We start from the raw sequence: 12681 nt of genomic DNA on the forward strand, positions 1-12681 counted from the left end.
AAAAAAATAATAGTAATAATTGTAGGTATGGCCAGGTGGCGCAATGGACGAAGCACCAGGCCTGGAGCCACGAGCACCCAAGTCCATATCCAGCCTCATAAACCCAGCAATCACCCAGCCGTGTGACATGCAAGCCAACCGATCCCCACTGCTCTGCAAAAACCAAAAAGAAGGGGAAAAAAGACCCAAAATAAAATAAAATAGTAATAATAGTAAGGATGGCTGGGTGGCAGACAGAGCATTGGCCCTTGAGCCAGGAGCACCTGGGTCCAAATCCGGCCCCAGACACCCAAAGATCACCTTGCTATGTGGCCCCAGGCAGGCCACCCAGCCCCACTTGCCCTGCACCCTCCCCCAAATAATTATAACAATAAATGTGCTTCAGTCTTTGTTCCAACACCAACAACTCTGTCATGGGTGGATCTCATTCTTTATGATAAGTCCATCACAAAAGTTACTTCCATATTTTTCCAACGTTGCCATTGCTGATTGCAACTCCCTCCTTTCTTATTTCTCCACTACCATGTACTATATTTTCTCTCTCCTTTCACTCTGATTCTGCTGTAGGGTGGCTGAGTGGCACAGCAGACAGATTCCCCGGCTGTGGGGCCAAGAAGCCCTGAGTCCCCATACCACCCCTTAGGCCCAGAATCCACCTGGCCCTATGGTCCTGGGCAGGCCATCCAATCCCAGCCCCCTTGCAAGAAGTAAAAAAAGAAAATGTGTTATATCTGACCACTCTCCCCCCATGGTCCATCCTCTCCTCCTTTATTCACATCCCTACCCCTTCCCCCTGCTCCCCCTTCCTTCTTACTCCAGATGTGTATACCCCATTGAGTATATTTGCTGTTTCCTCTCCTAGCCATCTCTGGTGAGAGCAATGGTTCCCTCATTCCCCCCTGCCTCCCCCCTTCCATATCATTGCAATAGCTCATTGTAATAAAAAAAATCTTACTATGTGAAATATCTTGGACTATTCCCCCTCTCCTTTTTCTTTCTCCCATTCCATTTCCCTTTTTTCAATTGACTCCATTTTTATACCATATTTTATCTTCGAATTCAGCTTTCTCCTGTGCTTCAACTATAAAAGCTCCCTCTACTTGCTCTATTAACTAGGAATGTTCATATGAATATTATCAGTATCATTTTTCTAAACATGCAGTTCAGCCTCATTAAGTCCCTCGTATTTCCCCCCTCTCCTCCAATCTCCATGCTTCACCTGAGTCCTGTATCTGAAGATCAAACCTTCTGTTCAGCTCTGGCCATTCCAAAAGGAACATTTGAAATTCCCCTGGTTCATTGAAAGTCCATCTTTTTCCCTAGAAGAGGACATTCAGCCTTGCCTGGGTAGTTCATTCTTGGCTGCATTCTAAGCTCTTTTGCTTTCTGGTATATTATATTCCAAGCCCTACGAGTTTCCAATGTAGTTGCTGCTAAGTCCTGTGTGATCCTGACTGCAGCTCCTCGATATTTGAACTGTGTCCTTCTGGCTGCTTGTAATATTTTCTCTTTGACTTGGGAGTTCTGGAACTTGGCTATAATATTCCTAGTGGTTGTTTTTTTGGGTTCTCTTTCTCAGGGGGGATTGGTGGATTCTCTCCATTTCTATTTTGCCCACTGCTTCTAGAATATCAGGGCAATTTTCCTGTAGTAATTCTTTGAAAATGATGTCAAGCCTCTTATCCTGATCATGACTTTCAGATATTCCAATAAATTTTAAATTATCTTTCCTAAGTCTGTTTTCCATATCAGTTGTTTTTTCAATGAGATATTTCACATTTTCTTCTAATTTTTCATTTTTTTTTGGTTTTGAAGTATTGATTCCTGATTTCTGTTAAATTCATCAATCTCCCTGAATTCTATTTTTGTCTGAAGGATTTGTTCTCCTCAGAGAGTTTCCTTATCTCTTTTTCCATCTGGTCAATTTTGCTTTTTAAAGCATTCTTCTCCTCAATAACTTTTTGAACTGTTTTATCCATTTGACCTAAACTGGTTTTTAGCATGCTTTTAGCATTTTTTTGGATTTCCTTGACTAAGCTGCTGACTTCATTTTCATGTTTTTCCTGCATCTCTCTCCTTTCTTTTCCCAGTTTTTCTTCCAATTCCCTCATTTGATTTTCAAAGTCTTTTTTTTGAGCTGTCATAGCCTGAGCCCAATTTCTGTTTTTCTTGGAGTCTTTAGATGCAGGAGCTTGTGCTTCCTCATCTTCAGACTGAGTATTTTGATCCTTCTTGGACTCATTTGCAAAATATTTCTCAATAGGCTTCCTCTTATTTCTCTGCTTGCTCATTTTCCCAGCCTGGTCCTGGTTTTGGGGTGCTTCCTGAGCTTTTGGGACATTCCCACAAAGGTCTCAGTGTGTGAGTCTCTGTCCTCCCTCCTGGTCTGTGAATGACCTTAAGCACCCCCCTCTGCCACGGGGCTGAGGTGGGGGGGGGGCTGCTCTTCTATGGGGGGGCCTAGACTGGGATCAGGATCTGAATGTGGTCAGAGCCCCAGAGTCCTGTTCCAGAGGCAGAGGACAGAGCTCTCAGTCTCTCTCTTCACTCCCCTCCCTCAGTTCAATGGGCTCATGCGCTGGGGGCTCCTGCTTACCGGCTCTGCCTGCTTCTGTTTCCGGGTCTGGGCTGAGGAAAGACCAAACTGCTGGCTGTGTACCCTGAGGGCTGGGCTCCACGAGCTTGCTCTGGCAGAGGTCCCCAGCTGTTCCCCCACTTTGTGCCCGGTACTCCCCAGGGTACACTCAGGAAACTCCCCCACTGCTGTGAGCCAGGGCTCCCAGCGCCCTGGGGCTTCCTCCGGGAGGCTGAAGTTCTTTTGCTCTGGTGGGCCACCCCTCCTGCTGCCGGGGAGCAGAGCCTTTCTGCTCTTTTCCAGGTTACCTTGAGTAGAACTGCCTCACTGGGTCCCTTTGTGGGTTCTGTCTCTCGAAAGTTTAGAGTCCTTAGCTTATGAGTTATATCAGAGAGCTCCTAAGACTGGATCCCTTCTTGTCGCCATCTTCCCAACTAGGTAATTATTAAGTTTCTAAGGTCAGATTTGAACTCAGGTTGTCCTGACTCCAGGACTGGTGCTCTATCTGCTGCACCACCTAGCTGCTCCTGAGTCTGTATTTTAACCTTCCCTGTCAGCATAATTACCTTTTATGTCAGGTTCTTTTTAATTTTTATTTTACTCATCTTCTCTAGTCTATTTTGTTGTTATTAAAGTTGAGTTCTGCTCCTAGGGTGGAAGGGTTGCTTCCCAAGGTTTTTTAACTTTGGGACTAAAGGCCTAACCACTATTGCACAGGGTTGTTGTGAGGATCAAATTAGTTAATATTTGTTAAGTGCTTAGCACAATACCTGACTCACAGTAGGCACTATAGAAATGCTTATTCTTTTATTCCCTTCCCTTGGAGTCAAGAAAACCTCAGGTCAAATTTGACCTCAGGCATTTGTTAGTTGTGTGATTCTGAGCACATCTAACTTGGCCCAAGTTTCCAGTTCTGTAAAATGGAAGTCATGGATAACTTATCTCCTTGAATTGTTGTGAGGATGAAATGAGATAATATTTGTAAAACTACTTAGTAATAACAGTGACTGATGTATAAATAGGTACTATAAAATGTTGGCTATCTTTATTTTTATGTCTATTACCACCCTCAACTGATAAAGGGTATTAGTGAACATTGATTACATTTTTAGTTGCTGTCCAACTCACATTTTCCAATGTGTCTCTCTGCCCTTTTTCTCCCAGAGACCCAAGATTTAAGGGATTTTTTTCCACATGCCAAACTTACATGCTATATTCCATATTCTTAGTTCCCCACCTCTGCAAAGAATGGAGTGTGGGTGTCTTTTCATCTCTTCTTTGGAGTCAAGATCGATGATTATAGTGTCACAGCATGCAGTTTCACTTGATTTGTTTCCACTTTTGTTGTAGTCATCGTGTGTCATTTTATTGTTTCACTTTACTTTGCATCATGTATGTCTTCCCATGTATATCTATCTCTGTTCTTCCTATTTTTGTTCCTTATAACACAGTTACATATTTATGTTTATGTACAAATTTTATTCTAACACATTTCTGCCAACTAGTCTTCAGTCTGTCATTTGCCCTTTTGTTTTTGTATATAAACCTTTTAAAAATTTGTATTAATTTAAAAATATTTAAATGCTTATCCTAAGTACTAAAAATAAAATATAAATAACATTACAATCTGTATTGTCAAGAAACTTATATTCTAATCAGGAGTCAATAAATATATATGTATATACTATAAACATAAAAACAAATGCAAATCAGTAGAAGTTAGGGAAGGGAAGATTCTTGCACTCGGAGGCAAAGGGATGATTTCAACATATCTTTCATATAGAAGAGAAATTTGAAGTTAATATTAAAAGAAGAGAGGAGACAGTATGGTCCAGTAAAATGAATTGGTACAGTGGCCATGTCCAAAAATGTATGATCCTTTCTGCACCTTGAGTCTATCACTTATCTCTCAGGAGATGTGGTTGGTTGTTCCATGAACAGTTTGGGGTTTCAAAGTTGGTTCTTAGCCAAGTAGAGGAAGCATTTAAGCTGAACTCTCCCAACCTTCTCCTCTATTAAACTCTAAAATAATATCCCAAATTGAATTTTGGAGCAGCATAGTCAACTAATGGTCAAGGTGAGCCATTTTTCTAGCCCAAAACAACTTAGAAGATCAGGAGAAATCTGTGGCACAGGACCAGGAGTACAATGGGCAGCAATATCAACTGGGCATATTGGCGGTTGTAGTAGTAACAGTTTGGATTGCTCCTGCTGCTTAGAGACAATAAGGAGATTGGACAACTGGTTAGAAAGAGATCACCTTGTCCTGTCACTGTGATAATGTTTTTCCTTCATTCCCAAAGAGCATGATATCAGAAAAGTGATACCATGACAAACCCATGAATTGTATTTGAGTGGGGAAATGGGACTGTACTAATTACTAGTCTCACTTTCTCCTCCAGAGCCATCTGGGTCCAATGGCCAGATATGAATTAGGAGAGGTGGAGATGGCCCTGAATTCAAGGCAATCAGGGTTAAGTGATTTGCCCAAGTTCGCACAACTAGTAAGTGTCAGAGGTCAGATTCAAACTCCCATCCTCCTGAATCTAAGACCAGTGTTCTATCCACTGTGCTACCTAGCTGCCCAGGACCAGAAGCTGTTTAGCAATGTTACCCGTTACCCAGTTCCAGGATCACAGTTCTAGGGAGGAGTGCCTGCATTTACCAGAGAGCAGAGACTCTGATTATAGTTTCAAATTGAAAAGAAGGTTTTTAGGGGGGCAGCTAGGTGGTGCAGTGGATAGAACACTGACCTTGGAGTCAGGAATACCTGAGTTCAAATCTGGCCTCAGACACGTAATAATTGCCTGGCTGTGTGACCTTGGGCAAGTCACTTAACCTCATTGCCTCAAATAAATTTAAAAAAGAAAAAAGTGTTGCTAGCATTTAAAATTGCAAGCAAACAGAGTCCCTAGGTGGACCAGAATGCAGAAGAGGAGAGAAGTAACTTCACCTCTCCCTTGATCATATCACCTTGAAAGAAATGACATTAGACATTCAGAACTAGCTTTGAAAGTGGAGTGAAAAGGCCTGAAACAAGGGACAGTGGTTAACCTAATCCTCACATAAAGCAGAGCCCAACTTTTATATAAAATTTAGCCTCAAGAAATAAGCTGGAAAGATATGCAAACAGCAGCAAAAAAAAAAAAAAGAACCTGATTATATAAAACTACCTACCATAGTGACAGGGGAAGGGAAGAGTAGGACACAAACTCAGAAGAAAAAGGTATAAAAATCTCTTTAAGTAAAACTGTCAAGAAAAATGAAGATTGGACATAGGCCCAACAAGAATTCCTGAAAGAGCTAAAAGATTTTTTAAAAGGGCAAAAATAGATTTTAAAAATTAAATGTGAATGATAGAGTAAACATTGGGAATAGAAATGAGCAATGAAAGAAAATTATGAAAAGAAGTGTAAAAATTACTGAATAAAATATCATCTTACAAAGTAGAATTGGCCAGTTGGTGAAACTAGTATAAAATCTCCCTGGGAAAAATAATTTCTTAAAAATTAGAATTAGGCAAGTGGAAGTTAATGACTCCATAAGATATCAAGAAACAAAACAAAGTCATATCAAAAAGAATGAAAAAAATAAAATTACAATCTCATTGGAAAAGCAACTAACTGTAAAACTAACAAGGAGAAATAACTTAAGAATTATCAGACTAACTAAAAGCCATAATCAAGGAAAGAGCTTAGAAAGTATAAAGGAAAATTGTCCCAATATCTTAGGGCCAGAGGAAAAATTAGAAATTGAAAGAATCTACTGACCACTTCTTCAAAAAGATCCCAAAATGAAAATTTCCAGGGATGTTACAACCAAATTTTAGAGTTCCCAAGTCAAAGTTGGTTTTTCTTTTCAATAGTGCTATCATTATATAATTGGTCTAGATCTTATTTCACTCTCTGGCCATTTATGCTAACCAGAGTCTCTGAGATTATCTCCATCATTGCTTGCAGCATATAATAATACTCTGTTACATTCATTTACCATAATTTGGTGAATCTCTAATTGATGTAGAATAACTTATCCTGCAAAACATTTTTAACTAGTAGAATGGGGAATGTATGGAGGGAGGGGAGGGATCATCTTTAATGGAAGACAAGACTATCTAGCACCTTATATTAAAAGACCTAAGTAGGGTCTTTGAAATACAAACATAAAGTCTAGAGAATCCTAAATCTGATTCAAGCAATTGGAAGAAGCAGTAGACTGCAGTCTTAACATTTTTATAGGGAAAGAGAAACAAGTATGCAATTTATCACTTGTCTTCTAAGATATTTTTCCAATTTTTTTCTCTAGACCTTTACTTTAAAAATTTCTTATTATTTCTTCTAGGTATTCATGTAATCCTTGTAGAAAATATGTGTTTTTCCTTGAATCTTTAAATACACAGCTGAATCTTTCAGCTATCTTTCAGTGGATTTTGGTTTTTAAAAAAAAAACTAAATATTGAGCTGTTGCTCAGTCTTTCCTCAATTCAGACATTCTTTGTGTAAGTAGAATCAAGTAGCATGTTGAAATCCAGTGTAGATGAGGTCTTGTAAAGCAAAGACTAAAAGTCAAGGAGCTATGTGAGAACTGTTTAGAAGAAACATATTAGGCTTAGGAAAGAAATTATGTGAGAAAACCTTTATAAAGCAATTTTGCCCAGTTCAGTTTCCATTTGTGAACTATCCTCCCCAACTGCCTATTGCCCTTTCAGACTTCATTAGCATATACAGTAACATTTTGTCATGAATATACTTTATATATCAGTTTACTTCTGTCTGGATTTAGTGAAGATAAACACCTTACCATTGGACAGTTTCATATTATAGATAGATAGATAGATAGATAGATAGATATAATGGTCATGTGTTCAGAATTTATAAGCTTAGACAGCAACAAGTTAGAGAGAGAGATGCTATTTTAAATTAGAATATCCTCACTTATAAAGAGTAAAAGATGTCATTTTATATTAATATTTGAATAACGTAAGTTGATTGGGGGAGGGGTAAGATAGGACTTAGTGGAGTTTTTCCCTTAGACTATTATTTTATATCAGTGTGGGGAATCCCCTGTTGTTTAAATCCCTCCAATAATACATATTGGCAATTCCTCTGTAATTTATAGTTATAGAGAGTTGCCCATTATACAAAGAGTTAAAGGATTTGTTCACACACAGACACACACACACACACACACACAACCTAGTATCTTATCAAAAAGTAGAATATAATTTTCAAAGCTATTATCTGTGTACTTCCATGCTGCCTTTTGATATGTAAGATTTTCTTAATTTTTGTGTAATTGAGGTAGTATTACATAGATATGGTGCTGGTTGAATTAAAGTCTTGCCTTTTTTAATACTTAGACATGCTATTTAATTTCCTGGTGTTCTAGGCACAGTTTTTTAAAATTATACATCCGTATTTGTAGAAGAAATAGTTCACCTATTCCAATATAATCACAGGTCCAGACCAGAGAGAAATTATTTGTAATTTGTTATTTCTCAAGAATAATATTGTATTGATTATTTATGAGAGCTTCATGTCATGCTGTGTTTTGTTTTTGATTAAGATTACTTCCTAGTTGGCACCTGTAACTTCAAATAGAAAGACAAAGTGTGGCTTGTTATGGTGATGGTTTTGAAAAGTAATCTCACCTGGTTCACATACTATTTTGAAAAGAAAGGTTAAAATTTGTAGCCTAGGATCATTTCCTCCAGGTTAGGGGATATTTAATAATTAATTTGTGATTCCCTTAGTATCTCTGATACCTAGTACGGGTATACAAAAATGGAAGTTCTGGTCACCAAATCTCTCTGATGCCATTCTACTCCACCCCTCTCTCTAACTAGAGAATTCATATTGGTAGTTGATTCCTTTAAACACAAAGACCAAGCTGTGTTTTTGTTGGAAACCCTTCCTTCCAGCTCACCAGAACATTGTAAAAAGTGCTCATATTTTAACACTGTTCTACAGATTTTCAAATACGGTTTCAGTGCCCATATGTCAGAAAGCATATCTCTGTTTGAGGTTGATAGAAATGTTAAACAACTCATTTTTATGTCATTCAGAATTTTGCATTTAAGAGAATTTGTAGTCTCATAAGCCAGTCCAGAGAGCATGGGCTTTCCTGGACGTGGAAGTTTCCTCATTAATCACAATGATATTCATTAAAATATAATTTTACCTTCTGTGTTATTGAAGAACTAAATATATTAGGAAGAGTGAATACATCCATAAGAATTGAGAAAGAGTAAATAATAGTAGTTTTCTTTTGGTCAGTCTAACAAAAAATTCAGAAGTTTGTTTTTTGGAGTCTGCAGCATTCATTAAAATATTAATTTCTTATTATTTATTTTTCCAATTATATGTGTAGATAATTTTCAGCATTCATTTATATAGTTTTCTCCCAACCTTTCCTTCCCCCACCTTCAGATAGCAAATAATTTCTTTTAGGTCATACATGTATTACACATTTCCATATTTTTTTAGGGTTTTTTTTTTTGCAAGGCAAACAGGGGTTAAGTGGCTTGCCCAAGGCCACACAGCTAGGTAATTATTAAGTGTCTGAGACCGGATTTGAACCCAGGTACTCCTGACTCCAGGGCTGGTGCTTTATCCACTACGCCACCTAGCTGCCTCTACACATTTCCATATTAGTCATGCATGTAAAAAGAAGAATCTAAACAAAAAGGGAAAAATCACAAAAAGGAAAAAGTTTTTACTTTAGATTTTAGATTTAGAAAGGTGAAAATTATATTCTTTGATCTGCATTCATTCTCTATAGTTCTTTTCTCTGAACATGGATGGCATTTTCCATCTTAGGTCATTTAGAACTGTCTTTGCTGTATTGCTGGGAAGAGCTAAGGTCTATCATAGTTGATCATCACATATTGTTGCTGTTAAGATGTACAATGTTCTGAATCTGTTCCTTTCATTCAGCATCAGTTCGTGTAAGTTTTTTTTGAGGTTTTTCTGAAAACTGCCTACCCATAGGATAGTAGTTTTTACTCTTTATTTTCGATCATTTTAAATATCTTTGATTGATGGAGTCTCTACCAATTTTTTCATTGTATTCAGAGACTTTCCACTCCTTCAGATTACCTATTTTCCTATCTTCCATAACTACTGCTCCATAAGGACCACATACTAACTGATTGCTACACTAGAGCTAGGTGGAACAGCCACTAGCCTTGGAGTCAACAGGAGAGGAGTTCGAATTCAGCCTCAGGCATTTAACTCTTAAGAGCTGTTTTGACTTGGGCAAGTCATTTAACTCTGATTGCCTTTCATCCAGTTATCCTGATTCATATCTGGCCACTGGACCCAGATGGCTCTGGAGGAGAAAGTGCGGTTGGTGATTTAGCACAGTCTTCCCTCAAATCTAATTCAGGTGCTTGTCATGGCATCACTTCCCTGATGTCATGGTCTTCTTTGAGAATTAAGGACAAACATCATCATCATTATCATCTTCCATAAGCTTCCATTCTACTTACCCAATAGCATCATCCAATAAACCCAGTGACTTTCTCTTTCAAGGGTCAGGCTTACTTGACTATTACTTCTCAAACTCTTATTTCATCAACATCTTATCTTTTCTACTAATTTAATTTGTTTTTTTGGTTTGGCAGTAGATAATATAGCATGACAGATTTCACTCATCAGAAATGGCCTAACCAGTGGAATCAGATCTCTTTTAAGTAAAAGTTACTTCCTTCCTCTTTGCTTTAGAAACATTTCTTCTTTCCCTAACCTATCCCTGTCTCTTAACACCCAAGAAAGAATTGCAAAGCAAATACACTGTAAATTGTCAAATTAACAATTTTAACTTTCAGAGGTTTTAGTTTGTTGACAGATTTGAATATTAAAGGGATGAGTGAGTTGTTTTGACTTTAAGTTCACATCTTAGTCACAAGACTTTTTTTATTTAAAAGAAATTTTAGCAAAAACTATCCTAATTAAAACAAAAAGATTATTCAGAGAGACCTGGCAGAATGTCATGGGAATGTCATGAGAGCTAGGATTTAGGATAATTATTCTGCAACTGTTCTTTTTTAGCTAGTTCTATCCCAAACTTGGTATATTTGTTCAACCTTGGGGAGAAGGCAGAAAACCTTATCTCTTGTTCTTTTGTAATGCTTTCAAAGTTATTAAAACCTAACTTCATGAAGTCTCCCTCTCCAAATTAATTTCCCCACTACTCCCCATTATAAATAGCTCACTTCAGGGAAGCCATTTCTCAGGACCCCATAAATTTTTTATGTTGATTCAGGCATGCTAGTTTAATTTTAAAAGACCTTTTTCCCCTGTCTAAATCTTACCTCTACATCAAATCTCAGCTGAAGACTACCAGCTTTGAAGCTACTCTAACATTAATTGACATATTCTTCTTTGAAGTCCTATAGCCTCAGACTTTGCCATTTGAATATATTCTTCCTTAGGATTGAAAATTATGTCATGTACTTACCCTTGGTTTCTTAGACCAAACTTCTCTGAGAGATCATATCTGATTTTATATCATCCCAAGCATCTAGTTTATTTTAAGTAGGTAGACATAATTGTATAGAAAAAAGGTAAGTAAGGTTTTTCTTGCGTTCCATGGAGATATACAGTGTTTAAATGTTGATACATTTGAATACTATACCTATTAACTGAATTTCAGTAATATAACTTGATAATTTAAATTTTAACACTGAATATTTGATTTTTTATAATTATGTAAATAATATTTGTTTGATTTTTATTTGTAAGGTACCTCTTATTCAGGTTATGAAGCAGCAGTATATTCAGCTGCATCTTCCTACTACCAACAGCAACAGCAGCAACAGAAGCAAGCGGCAGCAGCAGCTGCTGCTGCTGCTGCAACCGCTGCCTGGACAGGGACCACCTTTACTAAAAAAGCACCATTCCAAAATAAACAACTGAAACCAAAACAGCCTCCCAAACCACCCCAGATTCATTATTGTGATGTTTGTAAGATCAGCTGTGCTGGACCACAGGTATCTACATTTTATATTACTGCAAGTCTTAATGATCATATTTGAAAAGTGTGGACGGCATTCTAAGTTTTCTTCCTGAACATAATGGCTTTTTGACCAAATATTTTGGCCAAAATATTTTTCTTTGAAAGGAGTTCTTGCTATTGAGACTTGAAAATAATAACTTAAGAGATGAATATTAATGTAAATGAGAGGCAAATATAACTATGAAAGACATTTTGGGGTTTTTAAAGCTTAACTTCAATTTTTATGTCTTATTTTGGACTTTGCCTTCTTTCCATTCAAAAATACACATTTTATTTTATAAAGCTTTGGGAGAGAAAGTTCCTCCCATTTTGGGAATGAGGATATTATTTTCCTTTTTCTTACTCTTTCTAAAGTTCTGTTTTATTCTTGGTGGAAATTTCATAAACTCATAGACTTTAGGAACTAAAAGGGACCTAAAGGGACCTAACTTCTTCATTTTACAGATGAGGCAACATTGTTTAATGTAATATTTTTAGGGTATATAAACAAAGAAGTGGGGAAAAATAGGATTTTCTAAAATATCCTAAGTGAATCTTTTTACCAGGTCACCCTAATAATATCCTAATAATAATATGGATTTCTTTATAAGTTGATACTAAAATAATGATTAATTTGTGTGAGTAGAATATGAACAATCATCTAGTTGCTTTATTGTCACATCATATATAAAGAAAGACGGATTTTGGCATCAAGAAAAGTGCAGTGAAAGTTCGTTCAGGGTGCTGGATAAATTAATATAGGAGATCTGTTTTTCCTTGTTCTTTTTTAGTTTGTAGCCTTTAGTTTTTCTTGTATATGTGATATCTGTGTGTCCCTTGTCAGAATCAAACATTCAAATCTCTTTCCAAGCATAATCTGTTTTCCCTGTTTCTAAAGGGCCTAAAAATATAGTGAGAGTTAGGTAGCCAGAAAGTTATGTTTCTGAGAAGAGGAAGGGGCAGATCCTTGATGTCTTCCTTCCCACTGTGTATTGAGTCTTCAAAATTTTAACTTGTTTTAAGCCTACTGGATTAGGGTATGTTTAACCAGATATTGTATTGCCTTTGAGTTACTGAACCCTTGGGTCATTTAAAAACAGCAAATTATAAGC

The 12681-nt window shown here is 37.2% G+C and overlaps 1 protein-coding gene across 2 annotated transcripts in view; it reads left to right on the forward strand.

Annotated features, from left to right (window-relative positions):
* The window catches only part of ZFR (zinc finger RNA binding protein), an 81482-nt gene that overhangs the window by 23854 nt on the left and 44947 nt on the right, over positions 1-12681 (forward strand). For both annotated transcript variants that reach the window (XM_074203497.1, XM_074203498.1), the window contains exon 6: positions 11317-11564. In XM_074203497.1, the coding sequence (XP_074059598.1) occupies positions 11317-11564 (248 nt within the window). The remainder of the gene's footprint in view (positions 1-11316; positions 11565-12681) is intronic.

The sequence above is a fragment of the Macrotis lagotis genome, chromosome X, assembly GCF_037893015.1.
Source record: "Macrotis lagotis isolate mMagLag1 chromosome X, bilby.v1.9.chrom.fasta, whole genome shotgun sequence".
NCBI classification, from domain to species: Eukaryota; Metazoa; Chordata; class Mammalia; order Peramelemorphia; family Peramelidae; genus Macrotis; species Macrotis lagotis.